Raw genomic sequence first — 20,338 nt, 5'->3', positions numbered from 1 at the left:
AAGTTAAAAACGTCGGAACAGAACCTGGCGATGCGCAATGGAGTACCACACTCAACATTGAGTCGTAAAGTACGGTACTTCAGTACGTAGTAGTTGGATTGGCTAGGTTATTCTAAACAGTATTTCCCAGGATCGGGATCGTCCAACCACAGGCAAAATTTATCATGATCGTCGAAGTTGAACTTTTTGGAAATAATCTTATTCCAAATCGTCCAAGTAGTTTTCATTGGCTTCAATTTTGGCCGTGGTTTTGGATGAGGAATTAATACCCTATTCTAAATTGCATTTTGATAAGTCAGTCAAAAGATCCAACGATAGATTTGGAGAATCAACACAAAAAAGTCCAAATTTTGGGTGAAAGGACAATATAGTTTTTATCAGATTTGTACCCTGAACTATTACAATATTATTACCCTACTTCATTCGATTTTACTGGAAAGTCCAAATTGGCCTTGACAATTACTACTTCATTTTCGAACTAGTATCGTTGATTCACTGGGCGTGGTATAGAATATAGAGTTGGCAGTCGACCCACACAGTGGGGCCACGTTTAATATCGAAAACACATGCAATTGTAATCCACACAACATGTGCTTAGTATGGTGGGGGTGGTGGACACATCCCGACCGCTTCGCCTTGGACGGTCCATAGGCCTCGGTTGCGTTCGAGCTTACGAAGCCGCTTCACGTCTGCCTCCATCACGTTTTTGGATGCATGAAGCAGCCACACACTGCACGGCTTGGTGAACACGTCGATGGTGCGCACAAGTCGGCTGCCGACCCCGACGCTCCAGTACGCGCATTGAAACGACGCCAGGGATGCGACAGCGTTCACGCCGGGGCACGTCTCGATCACCCCCTCGTCGTACGACACGAGGGGCACTTCGCAGCCGTGGGCGAGCAACTTGCCCGGAAACGGAGGCAGCGACGCGAATGCGGTCGGGTCAAAGTAACAGTCCACCGTGGCGCGCACTTGGTTGTAGCCGAGGCAGCGGTCGACCGTCGGCACAAAGTATCCTCCATTGCCATGACACCGCGCGCCGACTTCGACCAGACACGGCGCCTGCTCATGGGGCTGCCACATGACTTCGGCGTGGGCGGGTCCGTGGCGAATATGCAGAGCGTCAAGCACCTTGAGCGTATACTCCATGATGGTCTTGTGTTTCGGCGACGTCGCTTCCACGAGGCGGACGGCGAAGTAGACGAAGGGCGCGTCGTTGGCCGGCCCCTTCTCGTACTCCCACATTGCCACGACCTTATGCACGCCGTGGCGGGTGACTGTGTCGACCACGTATTCCGTACCGACCAAGTACTCCTGCACCAGCGTCGCCATATTGGTCATGCCGAGCTGGTTCACATGGCCCTGAATGTGGTCGAACGCGTCCTTGACCTCGGTCATGGACCGACAGAGAAACACATCGTCCCCGCCGGCGCTCTCGACGGGCTTCACAATCACCTACACTCCAATATTCGAAAAATAAAATAACCTTTTTCCATATTTTTTTGCGAAAAATTAAAAGAATGTGTTACCTGAAACGGCACGGGCTTGAGATCGTGCTCGATAAAGTCCACAATCGAATTCCACGACGTCGCCGCACATTGCTTGACGGCGCGGAGGCCGGCGTTACGAATGCACTCGCCCATCGCATACTTGTTTCGGCGGGCGACCGCCCCCGACGCGCCGTTCGTGGTCAACCCTAGTCGATCCGACAAGTGGTCTGCCAGCGTCACTCCCGTTTCGCATCCTGCGAGCACCCCCCCCACGACGTGGGCCTTCAGGGCATGCAACGTGCTGTCCATGTCTACAGATTGGTGATCATGGGGCACTGCAGAAAGGGTAGTACCGTGATGATGGATCTCGGCAACAGCATGAGTCGCGACGTCGGCTGGCATGTTGGCAATGCACGCTGGTTTGTCGGCATCCGAGCTGTGGAGAACAATGAGCTGGAAGCCGCGAGCGAGGACTTCACGGGCCACATGCAGCCCCGTCGACACGGGGTCCACGACAATCACGGCGGGCTTGGCGACGATACACATGCGGTCAGTTGGTGTTGATGGCAGCCGGGAAATTGGGAACTGAACGAGCAGCGCCTTCTGGCAGTGGTTGATGGGTTTTGACACAAGCGTCGTTTGCCTTCAGTAGGATTTTGGTCGAGTTGAAGGCGGTGCATTTCTTGTCCTAGGATAATCACGAATAATCATCAAAGTGGGAAATCATCAAACTGGGAACAAGATGACGTTGTCATCAACAATTGGGCACTGTGAAAGGAAAGATATTGACCAAAAGTGGGAACCAAGGGGAAAAATACCGCTTGAAATTCGATCGACGTTGAAGGCGATACCTCAAAACGGGAACTACCAAAAGATTTCAAATCCTGTCGTTTCATTGGCGGGATGATTGGGACAAACCCTAAAGTTCTGGGACGAACATATGGCGATCTTTGCGACGGTTGGCACTCAGCGACTTGAATGCCATCGATATGTGTCTGTCTGCCTACCTACCCTCTCGTTAACGTCGGGCTCCCCCCGATCGAGTCGCGCCTCAGAGCCGAGTACATGAATGGGTTCTGCAAGGTACATTGGTGTGCCTGATGCCAATCATGTTGCTTTGACCCGAGACAAGCACATTACATACTTGGCATCGTCGCACCATCGAATACATCTTCGCGTTGCTAGCGTGCCTTCACGAGTAACAGCATGTTTCCCATTTGAGTGTGCGAACTTCCACTTGCTCGTACGATGCTCGAGCAAGTGTCCGTGTCGTTGTGCATCCCTAGACTATGCCCACTCTTTCAAACTGCCGACCGCGTACAAACTGATGCACAAGTACTACGTATAAATCCCAATTTCACGGCTGCAGGGCGGGGGGGAGCCACGTTCATGCTCATGAACTTAGTCATCTCGACGATCCTTGTGGACTTTCATGGGATTACTGTCATAGAAGGCCAATCTGCAGTCCACCGCAGGCTTCATGGAGCCATTGACATGCACGATCGTCTGTATCTTCGATCATGTTCCTTCATCAAGTCCTTGCGCTGAAGTGCGCAAATGTGGATGCGCTTTTGTGTGATCGCGTCAGTGGAGTTACTAGTGCTGTTAGCGCATCCAGTAGAAGTTCAGGCGGCAAGTATCCGGATTGGTATCCGGAAGTCGGCTAAAAATACGAGCTCGGACATACAAAAGTCAAGTTGTTTGGGCTGCCGGGTAAATTGGGAACAAACGGGTTTCTCTTACTCCATCTTCGATTCAACCGTCCTCTGAGGAAACACGCCAGCTGCTCACTCCTGTAGGCGCTGACAGCATTAACGCAGCATTCCGTCTACTTTAGCCGTATCCGTTGCTTAGAAGGTAGGTGGGCGGCGCGACGCTTCGACCTCTACATGTATGCATGAAGGTTGTCACGACCCTAATGATGTTCCATCCTGTAGCTGAGCTCGACGCGTGGTTGGACGTACCATGTCAGACATAGGAATCGTCAACGAAACGTCCATCTTGGGCGGAAACAGTACAGGGAATGGCACGGTGTTCGGACTGCCGCTGAACCTGGTCGAGACGGAGCGCGGGTGGTGCTTGTTTGTGTCGTTCGTGTGCGCGTTGGTCGCGTCGGGGCTGACGCTGTGCAACATGTATCTCCACCTTCGCGCGTACACTCGACCGAACCTGCAGCGCTACATCCTTCGTATCTTGATCATCGTGCCGTTCTACGCGATCGGGTCGTTCCTGTCGTTCTGGCTCGTGCACCAAGCCATCTACTTCAACATCCTCCGCGACATCTACGAGTCGTTCGTTGTGTACAGCTTTTTGGAGCTCGTGCTGTCGTTTGCCGGCGGCGAGTCGACTTGCGTGTCCAAGATGGTAGGGGAGAAGGAGCTGGACCATCCGTTCCCGTGCAACTTCTGCTTTCCGCCGATGGCGCGGGATGGCCGCCTCCTTCGTGCGTGCAAGAAGGCCACGATCCAGTTCGTGTTAATCAAGCCCAGCATAGCGCTGCTATCGCTGTTCATGCTCGCCATCGACGCGTACAACTCGACGGGGTACCAGTGGTTCCTCTGGGTTGTGTACAACGGCAGCTACTCGATCGCGTTGTACGGGTTGCTGGTCTTCTACCTCGCGACCAAGCACATCTTGGCGCCGTTTTCACCCGTGCTCAAGTTCTTTGCCGTCAAGAGCGTCATCTTCATGACGTTTTGGCAGTCGCTGATGATCTCTAGCTGCCCCGACATTACCGTCGAGCAAGCATTCGCATGGAATGACTTTGTCTTATCCGTGGAAATGGTGCCCGTGGCCATTCTGTACATGATTTCGTTTGGCGCGCGGCAGTTTCAAGTGTCCCATCATCATCGGGGGGCGGCGGGGGACGGCGACGGAAAGCTGCCATTGCCGTCCCCCCCTCATCCCCCCGGCAGCACCCGCAGCGACGACGCCGCCGCCGCCGACGACGACGTCAACGACGAGGACAATGGGACCCCCCACGCCGCCGGCGAAGTCGTGCGCCACATGAAGGAAGTGCTGAATGTCAAGGACATCGTCGCAGATGCGTTCCATAACTTTAGCTCGTCGTACCAGGACTACATGCTGCAGCGCGCGGACGACGACGACGACGACCTAGAAAAGGGCGGCGACGTCTCGAGCAGTTCGATTCTCGATGCGCCGACGCCGACGCCGGACGACGAGATGGAGGCGGTGGCGGCAGCAGCGATTCCCGCCCCCGACCACCCCCACGAAGACGAGTACGAGGCGCCGCCAATCGAAACCTGCGCGGTGGAAGTGGTAGCAGTCGAAACCGTATCGCAGACGACCCCCCTGTCGCCTGTATCGTCATCATCCTTGTCTGGACTTGCCATGCGAAAAGCCAGCACAGGAAGCAACAGCACTAGTAGTAGTCAGAGGCGGAGCAGCTGCGACGTGGACTCGCCGCCCCTGCGACAGGAGGCGATTGCGATGCCGTTCTCCATGTCGGACGACGACGAGGACGAGACCCTGCTCGTGTCCCCTCGGAGAAAACAAAGCGACAAGGCGAGTTTGCTCAAGTAGCCATCATGATAGGAAAGTAATATATTAATAGCAAGAACAATAGGGTAGGGTTGGTTGGCCATATGCGATGATGTTGCCAAGATTGGGACGCATATGCTCCCATGAGGAATCCATGTACGGTGTCGCATGGAGTTCCAAGGTGAGGGGGGTCGCAAATGCGACAACGCTGCGATGGGACCGCTATAGGCCACGGATGCGGCGGCGGTCCACCATGAGATCGTTCCGAGGATTTTATGGCTACAGTATGGTAGATACAGTCCGTTCGTATGGACAAGAGACGACGGTGGTTGATGGCAGTACCAAAAGGAATATATCCGAACGCAACGCTCCACGCAACGCGGATTCAGTTCTCGTGTTAGGGTTATTTACGAACGAGAGCGGCGGCGGCGCGGCGGACTGCGCGAGTCCGACCGACGGCTGCGTCGAGGTGGGGTACGGGATCGGGAGGGAGAGCGCCGACGGCGGCGACGCGGTGGCGAGCGAGAACGAGAGCGAGAGCGGGAGCGGCCGCGACTGCGTTCATAGTCCTACACGACGATGTGACACCACGGCTGGGAAGACGACGTACCTCTCGGATGCGCACGCGGCGGCCCTTGAGTTCCTCGTCGTCGAGTTTTCGGATCGCGCGATCCATTTGATCCGCAGTTTGGAACGACGCGGTACCATGGCCACGACGATCGACTTCGGCATGGGCCACGTCGCCGGCATCACGCAAGAAGTCCTTCAGGTCTTGCCAGCTCGTGTCCGAGGACAAGCCGCTCACAGAGATGCGGTACGACGTGCCATGTTGGCGCCTAATCATCATGAAGATCACATATCCATGTATGCCCATGCATCCCAGGGAATACGATTCATACCTGCTGCGTTCGTCACGTTCCATGTCACGGGGGTCTTCGCCACGCGGGCCACGCTTGGTGATTTCAACACGAAGCGTGTTGCCATCCAACTCGGTACCGTTCAGCTCCCGGACAGCGTCTTCTGCGTCGCGCACATCTTCGTATTGCTACCATGGGGCCCATGAGCCAGAGATGGACCGAATAAGACGTACGACAAAGGCAAAGGACGGCGGACGCGAGGGAGTCTTGATGCTGATCTCGAGGATCTTGCCAAACTTCTCGAACTTGTCGCGGATGTCGCTCTCCTTGACCTTGTCCGAGAGGTTGCCGACAAACACCTTGTTCGCTTGACTCATCTTCGTTCCCGTCCAGAAATGTTCAAATTCGATCCTCCCCCTTTCACGCCTTTTGATTGGTCAAAATAGACCTATTTTGAACAGCTTTTTTTCTAATAATTCGATTTCATTGGATATAATTCGGACGGACAGTTTCAGCGTGAGTTTTTATACGTCAACGATGATTGGATGATAATCCAAAACCAATTCCTATTTCTCCATGTCTTCCTGTAAAAAATCAATTCACAACGACGCATGACTTCATTTAAGATCGATGATCAAGAACCAATCAAACGGCGCAAAATTAGTTAAAGAAACCATTTGCAATTAAAATCCATTTCATGTCTATCCGAAAAGGAGAAAACGCAGCTTTGACAACTCCTTGCAAACTTATAACCTGTGGAAATGGATGCGATGTCGTTTATAATCAAATACCGTACACAGTAGTTGTACTGTTGGAAATAGACCTGACATTTCAAAGACCCCAGAAATTTATTAAGTCAATATCCATAACCATAATCAAAGATATATAATTAAATAAACAAACAAGTTTTATTTAATTATTGGCTTTGCATACGCTCAAATTCATTTGATTCTTACGCATAAACCAACACTCCTTCTTCGTCATTGGTCCCACAAGAACATCACTTTGGTGATGCAACGCTTGCTCAGGGTAATAAAATCGAAAATGGATTATAGCTAATCAGAGGCAAGTAATTTCAGATTGACCAATGGAAGAGATTGGAGCCTGGTTTGGGCGGCAAGATTCGATGAAAGGGTTCCCGAAATTCGTACTATGTGGGCAAAACCTACAAATGTATTTCATTTTTGAATGAAAGTTGTTAATTTAAAATGAATATAAAATGTTTTCGAAATGTTATCAGCCCAGTGCAAAACTTTGACCTACAAAAACCTACCTAAACTTTGTCCAAATCCTTCCAACGTTATTGTCCATATACTGTACCTCTTACCAAGTTTTCAACGAATATGTATCAGATTCATGAAATTCGTGTTGGTTCACGTGAAATTACACCTCAAACATTGAAGTTTTGTCGGTTTCATCAACTTCAACCTAAACCTCCTTGAATTTCAATCGCTTGGCTCGTATAACAGAGCGCAACGTTAAGATTACGCTCCTAGATTATGGAATGAAAATATGTTATAATAGAGTCAAAATTGACCACGAAAGTGCATCAATCGTATCGTTTGAAACACTTGTTTACATTTTGTTACCTGCCAAAAGTATTCTATTTTGGTTTGAATTCCTAAAATGGTGAATTTAACACGGTTATGTATTGTTGGTTTTGCCCACGCCAAACTGGTTTTCACCATTTCCCGCAGCCTCCTGTCGAATTTTACACGGTTACCTGGGGATTTTGCTAAGGCGAAACCGGTTTCTGTCATATTTTGGATTTTTGTACTGATTCACCCAATCCATCGATGAATTTTGTGTGCAAAAAGTAGCACAATGCACACTCATTTAAGTCTTAGGGTGAGTCTGGATGTTAAAAAAAAAGGCCAAAATCTTCGCTATTTTGGCAATTTCTAAGAAATCGGCCAAGAATGAAAAACTATCCGTCTGGTTCCAAAAATTGGAGAATGCAATATTTTGCCGATTTTCGCTATTTTCGCCAAAAAATAAAAAAGAGGTTCAAGGGACATTTTTCTGAAAGTCGGCGAGAACTGAGAATATACGTAGATTTTCTTTCGAAATCAGTTGATCCAGACAGTCAAAAATAGAAGACAATCAAATTCTTCGAATTACTTTGAACCAAATTTCCGAAATATTAATTGGGCACAAATTGGGGGGTGAGCCAGACCCCTAAACCCTTACACTAAATCGTTGAGGAATGGTTGATGCGAGGTATTGTTGGCCGGTTGAATAGTGTTCTGGAAATTGATTGGTCGAGTATCGGTTGCCTGCCGATTTGTTGTGCTGCTCATTCCATTGAACACTAATCGACTTACAATATTGGGATAACGTTATCAAATCCGCTTGCTTGTCTTGTTATTCTCAATGCAAAATGTACGATTGCAAAACACAAGACTGACTAGTAGTATTCATACGAAGTATTGTGCATTTCAGTCAAATTTGCCTATTTTGGGGGATTGATGAAATTGCCAATAATCGAGCAAAGGAGTATGATTGGCTACAAAGAATGATGGTTACAAAATGATTGGTTAAAAAGATTGATGATGCATTGCAGTCACACAAAGATACCTCTTAAAAGGAGTTTTGTATGAAATTTCGAAGGTCCGGTGATTGTTCGGCGGTTCATTCAACAGGAAATTTTCAGTAGAACACACAATATATGGTTGTAGAAGAGCACTAACGTTATTAATACATAATTCAGCTACAATCTCCTAGTTTCATAGTTTTGACAAAGTTACCCGCCTTCGTCAGATGTGTGTCACTCCGATGCAATCTCGGCCAGGTCATCCACGGCCATGTCGACATACCACGGGGCTTGCGGCGACGTCACCGGCCACGACTTCTGCTTCATCGGGTCCATCCAGTTTACTGCGGTGAGGTCGATACGCCGAAGCACACTGTTCTCCGTCGCTTGAAAGTACACATGACGCCGCTTGTGATCTCGGATCACGATCCATTCCGTAGAAAACAACGGTGAGATGATGGGCTGCACGACTGTGTTGAGCAAATGCAAAGCGCTGGACACGCCGCTTTGGTCGATGGAGGCCGTCGCTACGAAGCTCGTCTCCACGTCTTGACTCCTCGAAGCGACGTTGTTGTACATGGCCAGACGAATGAATCGATCTGTGGACGTCCATCCCGCTGGCACAGCCTGGTGCGGCGGCGTAGCGGCAACGCGGTTCAGTTGAATGGACAGACGTGGATCGTTGGTCAACACTCCTAATGGATTGTCCAACAGGTGCATTTTGCCGTCGAGGAACTCAATCGCCAAGGACGCGCCAGTCGCGTCGTGAATCGCTACATGCAGCGGAAGCGTTTGAAGCGGCCCCAAACCGGCGAGGAGCGTCAGTCCAATGTGTGTCAGATCGATACCAGTGGGTTGAATCGCGGCCATCCCCACCTTGACGTCGTCGATGGTAGCAAAGTTGCCTGAGGAGGGATGGCGTTAGTTATTAGTTAATGGCAAGTCCATGGGAATGGACGAGTGTACGAACCAAGGATGTAGCTGCAGAGATTGCTCACGATGGGACGGCTGGGTGTGTCCAAGGCATTCGTCGTAGGGTAGACAGTGTCGGACATGTACAGCCACGCCGCCGACAGGCCTACACACACAAATCAACACTGAACCAAATACAGTAGCGCGTGAATAATGCGAGATTACCTTCCGTGTTCAGTCCATCTGTTGCAAACGGAAGGGTGGCGACGTTGAAAGATAGGAATCCATACTTGGTTGTCCATTCATGCCCACTCTGCTCGGTGAAGGATGTCCCCACGGCCACGGTGGTTATGACCGTGTGCAAGTCGAGGTTGAAGTCCATCGTCCTCGCAGAGATCACATTCGACGACGAGGAAGCATTGAGAAGGAAGTCACTACATGCTGACGACAGGTAGATCCACAGACTCATCGAGATCAAGCATGTTGCCGTCCTCATGGGGGTGGCGCCAGGTCGTTTCAATAAGGGTGTTGGCGTTTGCAGTACATATTCGTTGTTGAAGGGTTTCACCTCGAATAAAATTTGTAAGGGCCACTCTGGCTGCCACAAAAAATGTCAGAAAACACTACTTTTTACAATTTTTCAGAAATATTATGACAATTTTTCAAACGATGGCTTTTGTGTGTTTGGCTACAAAATCTAACATCCAAACTACTCTTCTCATTAAAGTAGCATTTTAAGCTCGTATATACTTACTATAATGTGATAAAATACGTCGAATTTTTACTCTTTTCTGACAAAAATAGTTTGAACTGCAACTGCCCATATTTGTCCAAGATGATATTGGATCGATAAGTATCATTCCATCATGGCATCCAGAGGTCATATCAAAACATTTTGAAAATATCTTCTCACCTCCCATATGAAACGGGAATTCTCTGTCAGAATATTAATTGACATAAAAATTTCTGTGGCATCCAGACTCGGCCTAAGGGACCTTTCACTATACGAGTATTACGTAGTAATACGAATAGATATTGTGGATTCGCTATATAACTACCAAAATTCGCGTGGTTTTCTATTCAAAAATTGATTCAGGCTGGAACTTCGGATTGAATATACTTGTCCATTCTGGAAGAGCCAATCAGATCCACTCTGAATTGGATTAGCCAATACCATCGATTCGCGGCGAGATTCTATACTATTAATACCTACATTATTACATGGTATAGGGACTGCCAAAAACAAATTGTATCATGTTTAGCAGGTCATTTGCCTTTTCAACGAGCCTTTACACCTTCCACAAATGATATTTCATCACCAGCATTTGAACTAACAGTACTAGTAACTGTAAGCTTACAATCACCCACCATGCATGAGATCTGTGTCCAAGCCGAGATGCCAGTGCATCCCGACGACCCAAGTCATGTGCCCGAGCACCAAGTGGAGCGTCTCGCGACATTCGCGCACGTGATGAAGGACAAGGGCCTGGACGTCGAGTTGATTCGCGTTGGGAATGACAAAACCACCACCCTCACTCACACGTACCTGCTCTTGCTCGGGATCGCAGCGGCATCCGTCGAAGAACGGATTGTGGCGTCCTTACCCGACGAGTACAAGTTTGTGCATGCACTTCCTGGGTCAGCTCGTACGCAGCAAGTCATCTTGGCGACATTGCGCGAAGCGACCGTCGACGACAACTTGTACCTGGGCGACGAGAACCTCGAGCTGGCGTTCCACGCCCACGAAAAGTTGTTTCCGCAGCTCCAAGCACATCTCAAGGTATAACTACTTCGTACCGACAATTAGTCCATGCTTCTCGGCAAAGATGATCGTGTTTCTCCCTGGTTCCCATGAAGGTATCGCTGTTTCCACTGCACAACGAAGACGCCCGCCATCGCTTGATTCAAAAGTGGCACGCGACGCCGTTGTATGCGATCCCGTTCGAGTCGATCCATGCGTACTTTGGTCCCGAGCTGTCCATGTATTTCGTCTGGCTCGGTACCTCCTCCTACTATCTCTCTCTTGTCCTATTTATCTTGAAATTTCAAAGTATTATTTAAAAATAATATATATATATATTCGTGTTGGAGTAGACTTTTACACTCGGTTTCTGATCATTCCAAGTGTCTGTGGCGTGGCGCTGTTTGCGATGGAGTACTGCGGCGTGGCCACTTCTGCCTACATGTGGCCGTACACGATCGTCTTCTCCATCAGCACATCCGTCTTTGTCGATGCTTGGAAGAAAACCCAGCGCGCCACCGAGTTCAACTGGCAGTACATGCCCATCGAAGACACGTATGCCGAGCCAAGGTAAGCTAGATGAATACCAGTATGTATATACATATGTAAGCCAGAGGAATGTATATATATATATATGAAAACTAGAGGAATATATATATACAGTATGAAAACTAGAGGAATATATATATATATGTGAAAACTAGAGGAATATATATGTATATGAACACTAGAGGAATATATATATGTGAAGACTAAGTTTGAGGAATATATATATATATGATAGTCATCATGGTTATATCATGTTGCAGACCGGCGTTCATTGGCGAGTGGATGCAAGATGCGATCACGGGCGAGTTGGTATTTGACACACCGCATTGGAAACGTACGTTGTAGTATATATATACTGATATATATATGTATATATTATATTGGAGAATTTACAGGTTTTGTACATTCCTCAGAGTGTAGTGAATTTCAATCGACTGTCTACTCGTTTAGAATATAATGTTTGAATCATTTCTTTCCTCTGTATATTATTGCTACAGTACCGTATTTATGGTTGATCTACCTCATGAATTATAAAACGTGAATACAATTATATAAATATATCTCAAATCAATACTAGTATGATTATATTCAATTAGGAATGTCCAATCAATTCAGCACTTTTAAACTAGCATTTATTTACATAAATTGTTCCAATTCTATTTTGCATTATGCAATGATACGACAGACAAACACGGTAGTACTGTATTCATAGTATATTTGAATATGTATGTGATGTTGGGCTGTATTGACAGTACATATTATACAAACAGGAGCATGGAACTGCGATTACATCGCACTGACATACCCTTGTGTGTAGGCATGACCACTCGACTGTGTGTGACGCTGCCCCTGGTGCTGGGCATGTGCTTGTGTGTGCTGCTGTATGTCCTGGGTCTAGAGCTATTTTACGACAACAATCGCGTTTGGTTTCCCATGTGTTATGACCGCCAGGATGACAACGACACTGCCATGTGTGGATTGATCCTCCAAGGCCCGAGTGTGCTCAATGCAATCTTGATTGAAGTGATGGACTTGCTGTACCTGCGGCTAGCTCGTTGGCTCACGACCATGGAAAACTACCGCACGGTATATCCATGTACTGTCTATGACGTGGCACACGCTCGCCCTGAGCCAACCACCCAATATATGCCCCTTGAACAGCTCGCGTTTTTCACAACCATGCCGGTGTTATTGTCTTTCTTTTACCCAAAATGTGGTTGACTTTTGTGCGGATTCTTTGCCAAATCTATCGATCGATCCTTTGTACTGACTTTTGTATGTAAAGATCGTCCAGTGTCGTCACACTAATTTCAGTCACATACTAATTCGATGTTGAAATGGTCCAAGAGTGGATGATTTGATTGGCTACTTGATTCGTGATCTGTGTTTTGATTGGTCGTATATATCGATTGTGTGCCTGCGATTTGGGTATTCTGCTCATTGAGCACCTCACCCACTCCAATTTCGAATATATCGACTTGACACTATTATTGTATGTTATTGTGGATTTGAATTTCCAGACCCCGTCGAATAATCGAAAATCTCGCCGAATCGAATCACGTTAATCGACGCGATTGGCTAATCAATTTTTGAGTGGATTTCATTGGCTCTTGAAGAATGGACAAGTATATTCAACCAATCAGAACAACTCCCGCGTGATTGATTCGACAACCCACGCGAATATTGGAAATTGATTGCGAATAATTCACAATATTAGGTGGCCGAGCACGACAACCACTTGATCATAAAACGCATGCCGTTTCACTTTATCAACATCAACGCGTCACTGCTGTACTTGGCATTTGTGGCGCAGGACATGGAGCGGCTGCGGCGGCGACTGTGGATCCTCATGGTGGGCATGCAGTGCCTGGACAATATCAAGGAAGTGGCCATGCCGTACTTGATGGTATGGATGCACGGCGGCGGTTTGCACCCAGGGCATGCGAACGACCACGTTCACTCAACCAAGGCTGAGCGCGTGGAGCACATTCTAATGCAAAAGCAGCAAAGTCGATACGCCGACACGTTTACTGACTTCAAGGTGACTGAGACAAGCTATACCGTCATGTCCTGATACAACGTATGTACATAGGAAATGATGGTGCAATATGGCTATGTGACGCTGTACGCGCCCGTGTTTCCCCTCGCACCTCTGTTTGCCCTCTTGAATAACGTCATCGAAGCCCGATCCGACTTGTTCAAACTCGTCAATGTGTACGGTATGCAGCGACCATATGCCAAGCATGTGCACGGTATCGGTGTATGGGAGCGCGTGCTGTTTATGATCTCGGTCGTGGCGGTACTGGTCAACTGCGGACTCTTGGGGGTGTACGAACTGCCCAAACTAGCTCCAACCTTGTCGGACGTGCACAAGTGCTGTGTGGTTGTGGTAAGAATACTGTACAATTGGTTACAGAGGCGGATTGGGGCGGTTTTGATGATGATATGTCATGGCTATTTGTACGTACGTAGCTGCTGGAACATGTCGTGCTACTCGTGAAATTGTGTGTCAGTTGGTCCAGCAAGGACGTGCCGGCGTGGTCAGCTGTGGACAACCGACGCCAGTATTTGAACTTGCAGGCCGTGCACTTGAAACAAGCGCTTCAAAAGGCTGCCTAACGTTAATACACTGAAGATATCATACTATGTGTATTCTTTGCTTGGTGGTCTACAGTTGTGGTAAGAAGGCGTGGACTGTGAGCGCCTACTGTGAGCGCCTGCCACGTCACTTCGCGTCGCTTCGGCAAGATGCGGAGTAATGACATACACTCTACTTTACTGTAGGATGATTGGCTGAAACGTGACGCCAGCGACCTTCACCAACCTCGTGGGGTAGAGCGTTGGTCCCTGCACCCCAATCTAGTGATGACGCCGCCACTTTTGAATCCATACTCAAGGTCCATGATCCTGCTTGCTACGTCAACCATGTTCCCTACTAGTTGTGATCATGACACCAGGCTACATCGCTGTGAATCTACTTCACCCATGGCTATCCGAGACCTCCTTAACCCACAACCCGACGACGTAATGTCGTCCATGGTGCCAACAGCATCGATGCCACTCCGCGTGCAATCGAGAAAGCGCCCGCTCGAAGTACGCTTTCACATGTCGCGGCTGCTTCTGTCACGTGTATCACGGCCACCCATCACGACACTGCACCACGTGCAACTTCCACCAAAGTTCGACGAGATGGCCACACTCAGTCCCAGCAAACATCCGACGACCGACGATAGCGTGCTGCTGGCTCCACAGCAATGCCGCTACCGCAACGGCAAATGCACCCAGTCGAGAGCGCGAAAGACCAACGGTCAACTACACACACTGTGTGACATGCACCGCCACCGCAACATTGTCAACCAGCATCGCGTGGATGCAAGGCGGCGCAAGGAACGTCTGGCCAAAGTTGTTTAATCATACAAACGGATTCATAGAGTTACACAAAACAGTTATACTTGTTATTGCATTATTTATGTCCCCCTGAATAGTTCGCCCATCCACTCAACGGCGCGACTTCCAAACCCATGTCTTCCAGCAGAATCGACACGTCATAGACGCACAGCCCGACCGGCGCTCGGTAAAGATGCCACAGTGGGGGCACGGCTGGTAGTTCCACTTGACCTTGGCCAAGTGCACAAATAACACGTCCGTGGCCGACAACGTCCTCATCCCCTGAGACTCGCGACACGTCTGCCTTGGGTGCCACTGGTTCGCGCACGCCGTACACATCGCCGTCTTGCACGACGTACACACGAGCTTCGTGGCAGGTTGCAACGAAGTAGCGTTGGTTTCTTTGAGGGGGTTGATGTAGCGGCACTGGGGGCAGCTCACCCCCGTGCCCAGACGCCACCGATGCGCCTGTTCGACAAACGAGCGTGCCGTGGCCGACAACTCCAGCTCGCGCACGTGCGCCAACTCGATCGCCTCCTGGCAATTGGCCCACGGACACGTTAGCTGGTCGAACCGACGGCTGCGAGCGAGCTCTTCAATCCACAGACCAATGCACTTATGACAGCATACGTGGTGACATGTCACTAGCGACCACGCTTCGGACTCGCCAATTCGTCTGTGGAACGCGCGAAGGAGCTTGTGGACCCACGTAAAGGTCCGGCACGGCTCGAGACAAATCGAGCAGCACGAGGTTTGCGTCGAAGGGGGTGGCATCGAAAGTACCAGTTGCCAACGAATTGAAGAAAGGTGATGGGCCGTTCATTGAAGTTGCCTGTGATGGTTCTGTCAGTTGATAGATGGGACTGTAGTCAGAGTACCCATCAACTTGATGACACGGCGGTGGCGAGACGGATACGACGGGGTCTGGAAACATGTACCGAATCCACACTAGGACATTTGTACAACTTACGAGTACATTTAGACATCGTAATACCGTGTAGCGTATATAGGTTTAGATAGCCATATAGATTTGGACTCCTCTGTAAAATTATATAAGCCTCTGTAAAATTATATAGTTGGAATATTACACTTGATTATTGTATGCATATGGTCCTATCCGTATCCGGATACTTGCCCCACCACTGTCCAAATCTATATACGTTACACGGTACTTGGGACACAGAACTGGTCAAGTGAAAAGCACCGTTTTACGTACACATGGGGGGTCAGTTGACCTTGCCCAAGCCTTTGGCCAGCACACAACACATGCCTTTGATGTCTTGTTAGCCCAATCTCAACACCGAAATCACTGACTCAGGTGAATTGGCATCCACCTGTCTTTTGAAAGTCGACTTGACTTTCAAATACTCCATCATGGTATTGAACTGGGCCTTCCCACCAAATTACGAAGCAAAGTTCTCGGCTGGGGGAATGCCTGCAACACGAAGGGCTATCACACCGTCGGTAGCTGCATTTTCAGTCAAACAATGCCCAGTCGCATTCTGTAGTGCGACTGATGCTACATACCTCGATTACCCCCACCACCCTTATCAGCACTGAAATCCCTGTGATTGCGACAATCAATCAACAATAGTGCCAAGAGTAAGGTGGTTATCAAGAATTCCAAATATTAATATTTTGTACCACTTCGAACTACTTTGAAGTATCAATATTAGTTGATCTACGCAAGTTTTGACACTCGCGATACAGTACCATCATGACCACACACCCCTGTGACGTGGCAAGTGCAGACAATCAACAAGGGCAGCAGGTGCAGCTCCAAATCTGCTTTTCCTATCCCCAGCAAGACTAGACCTCTTTTGATTTTCATAACATAGTAATATAATTGTTAGCGATAGGTTCACGTCTTCTACTCTGCGATGTCGTCCTTTTCGTCTTCGTTGCGAAGAATAGCCTCGTCCGCTCGAGCTTGCCAGTCCGAGCGATAAATGATCACGAGATATGCCCCAACGCCAAGAGTGAGACCAACAGAGAGGCCAAGCCAAGTGCCTTGCAGCCCCCACTCGAACTGGAACGCGAACAGCCCCACCAATGGCAGCCCCACGATATAAAAGGCGATAGCATTCACGATCGCCCCTGCATTCATCACAATATCCACCCTCAGTGCCATAATTGTCAAGGCGTATTTAGATCCATCGTACCGATCGTCAGCTGCCCCATGCCCCGCAAGATGCTCTGGCTCGTGGAATTCAACCCATCAACGACAATGAACCCTGCAAAGATTGCGACAACACCTTGGAACGCCCTGAGGTGTCAAGTTAGATGGAGTACTACTGTAGGTAAGTGAAATCAACCACGTACTCGATAGCGTCGGGATCGTTGAGGAACAAGCCGGGCACATATCTGTGACTAGCCACAAATACAGCAGCCACGACCAAGACAATGCCGACAGTTGCAGCCAGCGACGCGTTGGAAATGACTCTGGCGCGGTTGGGTTCGTTTGCTCCCAGCGCATTGCCCAGGCGAATGCAGCAGGCCGTGCCCACGCCAATGGAAATGGAGTACACGATCACGTTGATCGTAAGCAGTACCTACGTACAACCAACGAAATTGGCTTTTTCTATGTCTAAAGCTTGGGTGGCTTACGTTGTGGACAGCCAACGACAGCACAGCGCTTGGCAACCACCCCACTGTGATGGATGCCGCGTCGAATGCCAGCTGCTCGACCATCGTCATGATCATACCTGTGGAATCGTTCAGCAATGCTAGCTACTAAAATAGCTGCTTGGTGGGCAATAGGTTTTCATATACCAGGAACGCCAAGCTTGAGGAATTCTGGAATGTGTTTCCACGCCGTTTGCCACTGCGCCATCCACGAGTGGCTCTCGGGCCACCACAGTTTGTGCACGGGGTTCCATAACATGTACATGTACGCAAACAGAGGCAGCAAGTTGTAGCAAATAGTGCGTCCCAAGGCGACCCCAACAAAGCCTACCAGTTTTACGTGAGGGTTGAATGCAACTGGATATGTATATATCATGTATACCGAAGCTTGTGTGGTAGCCCAACCAGTAGCCCAATCCAATGTTCAAGACGTTGTCGATAGCCGAAATCCATACCATTTGAGTGACTATGCCTTGAGCTTGCAACCCCTTTTGCATGAGCTCGTACAGAATAAATCCAGGCAAGCCAAGGATCGCATATTTGTTAAATTCGCCTAGAGTTGGACACCATCAACAACAGTCATATGTGATAGGAAGATCGAAGACGTACCGGCCAAGGCTGCAATTTCATGCTCTTGGTTCAAGGCAATCAAGATGGCCTCGACGTTCCAGTTGAGAATGAAGATTGGGATGCACGCGAGACTACCGTGCAAGTACATGGAGGGTTTGAGATAGTTGATTTTTAGAAGGAATATACCTCATGACGATGAGACCACTTTGAAAGTACATGCCAAGATGGTGCAATTTGCCTGCTCCGACAGCTTGAGGGCACAGCGTGTCCAAAGCTGAGAGGAGCCCAATGACAACGGACACCCCAGTCAAGCTCATCACCTCGGGACAACAGAATTTAACGAAGTACTGGTGGTACCGGTAGTGTGCAGACTTACCAATCCAGACAAGGACGAGGCTGCAATGTATGCACTCGTCATGTCCGAGTCCATGTGCCCGATAAGGACTGTCGAAGTTGTGAATGGGATGAACATGAGGCCGGAGGAGAGGATCTATAGTGGTTGCACGGTCAAACGTGGCAATTTCTTGGGTTAGGGAGGTACTACTCAAGGCATATCATACCAATGGGAACGCCAACACAAAGTTGGCTTTGACTTCTTTCCACAGTGTCGTCGGTGTTTCGACGGGAGCAGTCGATTCCATGTCGATCGTGTTGCCTTTGGAATCTGGTGTGGGCAGTCGTACAAACCCGACGGTAGGCGACGTGGTTGGGCCATGAGCTAGAGGGGTTAGAGGGGAGTGCACGACAGTGTTGTCCATGGTGTGTTGGCTACTAAAGCGAGTTTTATGTACTACTCGTGCATGGAGTGTCGCAACCACTGTACAAACCAAAACAATTGGGTGGTGTCAGTTCATCATATTGCCGGCCCCAGTCTTGTCCCTGTCCTGCATCTTGTATGTCCTGCCATGTGGTTTATCACGATGGCTTTATGGGCAAATGAATGGAATTTTGCCCTAGACAAGCCTTACACGCCCATCACAATGAGCGGCATCCATTCCCGAGTGCAACGCCCTTGATATTTCGTTTCGATAAGGAACATGCAAGCTCAATACTACTAGGTAGTAAGTACACTGTTGATTGCGCAGTGACACCCATCGGTACCTGTAACGTTACAATTCACAGACCTATCACATGTACAAATTCCACGGATGATTCCCTCATCAAAAGCGTACCACTTTTTGTTTTTATCCAAAATACTGTTATCCGGATAATGTTACACTTACTGTAGTGGCGGGCTGTACTAGTGGTGGTACTGTACTTGGATTGGAGCCCGTAGTTTGGCAAAACGATAGAAACCTGCAATGTGGGAATTACTCGCAATTCCCAATTTCCATTTCCCTGGTTTACACCCCTGCTGTGGGGAAGTAGTCCCTCCAATCTTAATCATCATCATGTTGCCATCGAGGAATCCACCCTATATACAGGTACTAGTATAGCGTGTAGCTGGCAGAAGACTAGACTGCCTCAACCACGTGAGGACACTTGTGGTAACGTTATGTGGAACCAATGAGGAAACGTTATGGATACCTGGAAGTGTTTGAGAGTCGTGCTTGTAGAGCTGCCTACAATCACGGCCTTGCATGCCCCCGTGCTCATTCCAATGGGCGAAAAAGACAAAAACATGGGGTCGCCGTTGAGCAAGTACGGGGTCAGCGTCGGAATGAGACTTTCGTCGAATTTCATCTACCATTTTCATACATACTGTAAGTGTTCATGTATATACATCATAGTTAGCATTGCACAGGACTGCCGAAATAGCGACACGTCGACATAGTAGGATTACCTTGGCTCCCTCATCAAATCACCATCACCATGCCCTTCCTCATGAGGTTGGCATACCCCAGTAGACAGTCGTCGCATTCTTCGACGGACCTGGCCCTCGTAGCGGACGCTTCCGCGGAAACCTGGAATATTTCGCTAAGTTACGAGCAACTTTCCATTGTTGCTTACGAAATCATTTCCCTTCAATAGAACCAGAAAACCTCGGAACCCCCCAGACCCCTTGTGTTGCTACCTGTTTTCCGTGGATTACTGTAAGCTACACCTCAGTGGTTAGCGATACTGTGGCTAGCCAGAATGTGTGGTCTGAAATTTTGACTATCACATACCAGTATTGATTACGTAAGCAATGATCAAAAGGAATTACTGTTTGATTTTTGGGAATAACATCGAT

At 48.8% G+C, this 20,338-nt stretch overlaps 8 protein-coding genes across 14 annotated transcripts; 3 read left to right on the top strand and 5 right to left on the bottom strand.

Moving 5' to 3' along the window:
• Nucleotides 1–371: 371 nt before the first annotated feature.
• Nucleotides 372–2,272, bottom strand: H257_08649. Of its 2 annotated transcripts, XM_009834626.1 has the most exons (3): nt 1,844–2,272; nt 1,530–1,801; nt 372–1,455 (listed from the first exon to the last, which is right to left on the bottom strand). In XM_009834626.1, exons 1-3 carry the CDS (start codon nt 2,034–2,036, stop codon nt 595–597), a joined length of 1,326 nt encoding a protein of 441 aa, XP_009832928.1. In that variant the 5' UTR covers nt 2,037–2,272; the 3' UTR covers nt 372–594. The 2 variants fall into 2 exon arrangements, with proteins under 2 accessions (XP_009832928.1, XP_009832927.1); XM_009834625.1 differs by having other exon boundaries at nt 391–1,455; nt 1,530–2,272.
• A 936-nt stretch (nt 2,273–3,208) lies between these two features.
• On the top strand, nt 3,209–5,200 carry H257_08648 (hypothetical protein). The gene is made up of 2 exons (XM_009834624.1): nt 3,209–3,347; nt 3,428–5,200. The coding sequence occupies exon 2, from the start codon at nt 3,456–3,458 to the stop codon at nt 5,031–5,033; it is 1,578 nt and encodes a 525-aa protein (XP_009832926.1). The 5' UTR covers nt 3,209–3,347; nt 3,428–3,455; the 3' UTR covers nt 5,034–5,200.
• H257_08647 lies at nt 5,042–6,238 on the bottom strand. 2 transcript variants are annotated; one of them, XM_009834623.1, is made up of 5 exons: nt 6,082–6,237; nt 5,891–6,036; nt 5,602–5,827; nt 5,334–5,560; nt 5,179–5,270 (listed from the first exon to the last, which is right to left on the bottom strand). In XM_009834623.1, exons 1-4 carry the CDS (start codon nt 6,223–6,225, stop codon nt 5,399–5,401), a joined length of 678 nt encoding a protein of 225 aa, XP_009832925.1. In that variant the 5' UTR covers nt 6,226–6,237; the 3' UTR covers nt 5,179–5,270; nt 5,334–5,398. The 2 variants fall into 2 exon arrangements, with proteins under 2 accessions (XP_009832924.1, XP_009832925.1); XM_009834622.1 differs by having other exon boundaries at nt 5,042–5,560; nt 6,082–6,238.
• Nucleotides 6,239–8,513: 2,275 nt separating this feature from the next.
• H257_08646 lies at nt 8,514–9,819 on the bottom strand. 2 transcript variants are annotated; one of them, XM_009834621.1, is made up of 4 exons: nt 9,519–9,819; nt 9,352–9,459; nt 9,230–9,286; nt 8,514–9,154 (listed from the first exon to the last, which is right to left on the bottom strand). In XM_009834621.1, the coding sequence occupies exons 1-4, from the start codon at nt 9,787–9,789 to the stop codon at nt 8,616–8,618; spliced, it is 975 nt and encodes a 324-aa protein (XP_009832923.1). In that variant the 5' UTR covers nt 9,790–9,819; the 3' UTR covers nt 8,514–8,615. The 2 variants fall into 2 exon arrangements, with proteins under 2 accessions (XP_009832923.1, XP_009832922.1); XM_009834620.1 differs by having other exon boundaries at nt 8,514–9,286.
• An 804-nt stretch (nt 9,820–10,623) lies between these two features.
• On the top strand, nt 10,624–14,276 carry H257_08645 (hypothetical protein). Of its 4 annotated transcripts, XM_009834616.1 has the most exons (8): nt 10,624–11,073; nt 11,151–11,292; nt 11,388–11,604; nt 11,844–11,917; nt 12,401–12,669; nt 13,301–13,624; nt 13,676–13,972; nt 14,056–14,276. In XM_009834616.1, the coding sequence occupies exons 1-8, from the start codon at nt 10,663–10,665 to the stop codon at nt 14,200–14,202; spliced, it is 1,881 nt and encodes a 626-aa protein (XP_009832918.1). In that variant the 5' UTR covers nt 10,624–10,662; the 3' UTR covers nt 14,203–14,276. The 4 variants fall into 4 exon arrangements, with proteins under 4 accessions (XP_009832918.1, XP_009832919.1, XP_009832921.1 ...); XM_009834617.1 differs by having other exon boundaries at nt 13,676–14,276; XM_009834619.1 differs by having other exon boundaries at nt 13,301–13,972.
• A 179-nt stretch (nt 14,277–14,455) lies between these two features.
• On the top strand, nt 14,456–16,012 carry H257_08643 (hypothetical protein). Its single transcript, XM_009834614.1, has one exon. It carries the CDS (start codon nt 14,485–14,487, stop codon nt 14,992–14,994), a length of 510 nt encoding a protein of 169 aa, XP_009832916.1. The 5' UTR covers nt 14,456–14,484; the 3' UTR covers nt 14,995–16,012.
• H257_08644 (hypothetical protein) lies at nt 14,472–15,968 on the bottom strand. Its single transcript, XM_009834615.1, has 2 exons — nt 15,849–15,968; nt 14,472–15,802 (listed from the first exon to the last, which is right to left on the bottom strand). Exon 2 carries the CDS (start codon nt 15,742–15,744, stop codon nt 15,082–15,084), a length of 663 nt encoding a protein of 220 aa, XP_009832917.1. The 5' UTR covers nt 15,745–15,802; nt 15,849–15,968; the 3' UTR covers nt 14,472–15,081.
• An 828-nt stretch (nt 16,013–16,840) lies between the features above and the next one.
• On the bottom strand, nt 16,841–18,923 carry H257_08642 (hypothetical protein; the record flags this gene model as incomplete). Its single annotated transcript, XM_009834613.1, has 10 exons — nt 16,841–17,067; nt 17,133–17,236; nt 17,293–17,522; nt 17,578–17,675; nt 17,743–17,922; nt 17,978–18,148; nt 18,205–18,296; nt 18,352–18,485; nt 18,542–18,655; nt 18,726–18,923. The coding sequence occupies 10 exons, from the start codon at nt 18,921–18,923 to the stop codon at nt 16,841–16,843; spliced, it is 1,548 nt and encodes a 515-aa protein (XP_009832915.1).
• Between the last annotated feature and the right edge of the window lie 1,415 nt (nt 18,924–20,338).

This window comes from Aphanomyces astaci, assembly GCF_000520075.1.
Source record: "Aphanomyces astaci strain APO3 unplaced genomic scaffold supercont1.19, whole genome shotgun sequence".
Lineage (NCBI taxonomy): Eukaryota > Oomycota > Saprolegniomycetes > Saprolegniales > Verrucalvaceae > Aphanomyces > Aphanomyces astaci.
This window is presented reverse-complemented; position numbering and strand designations above follow the sequence as displayed.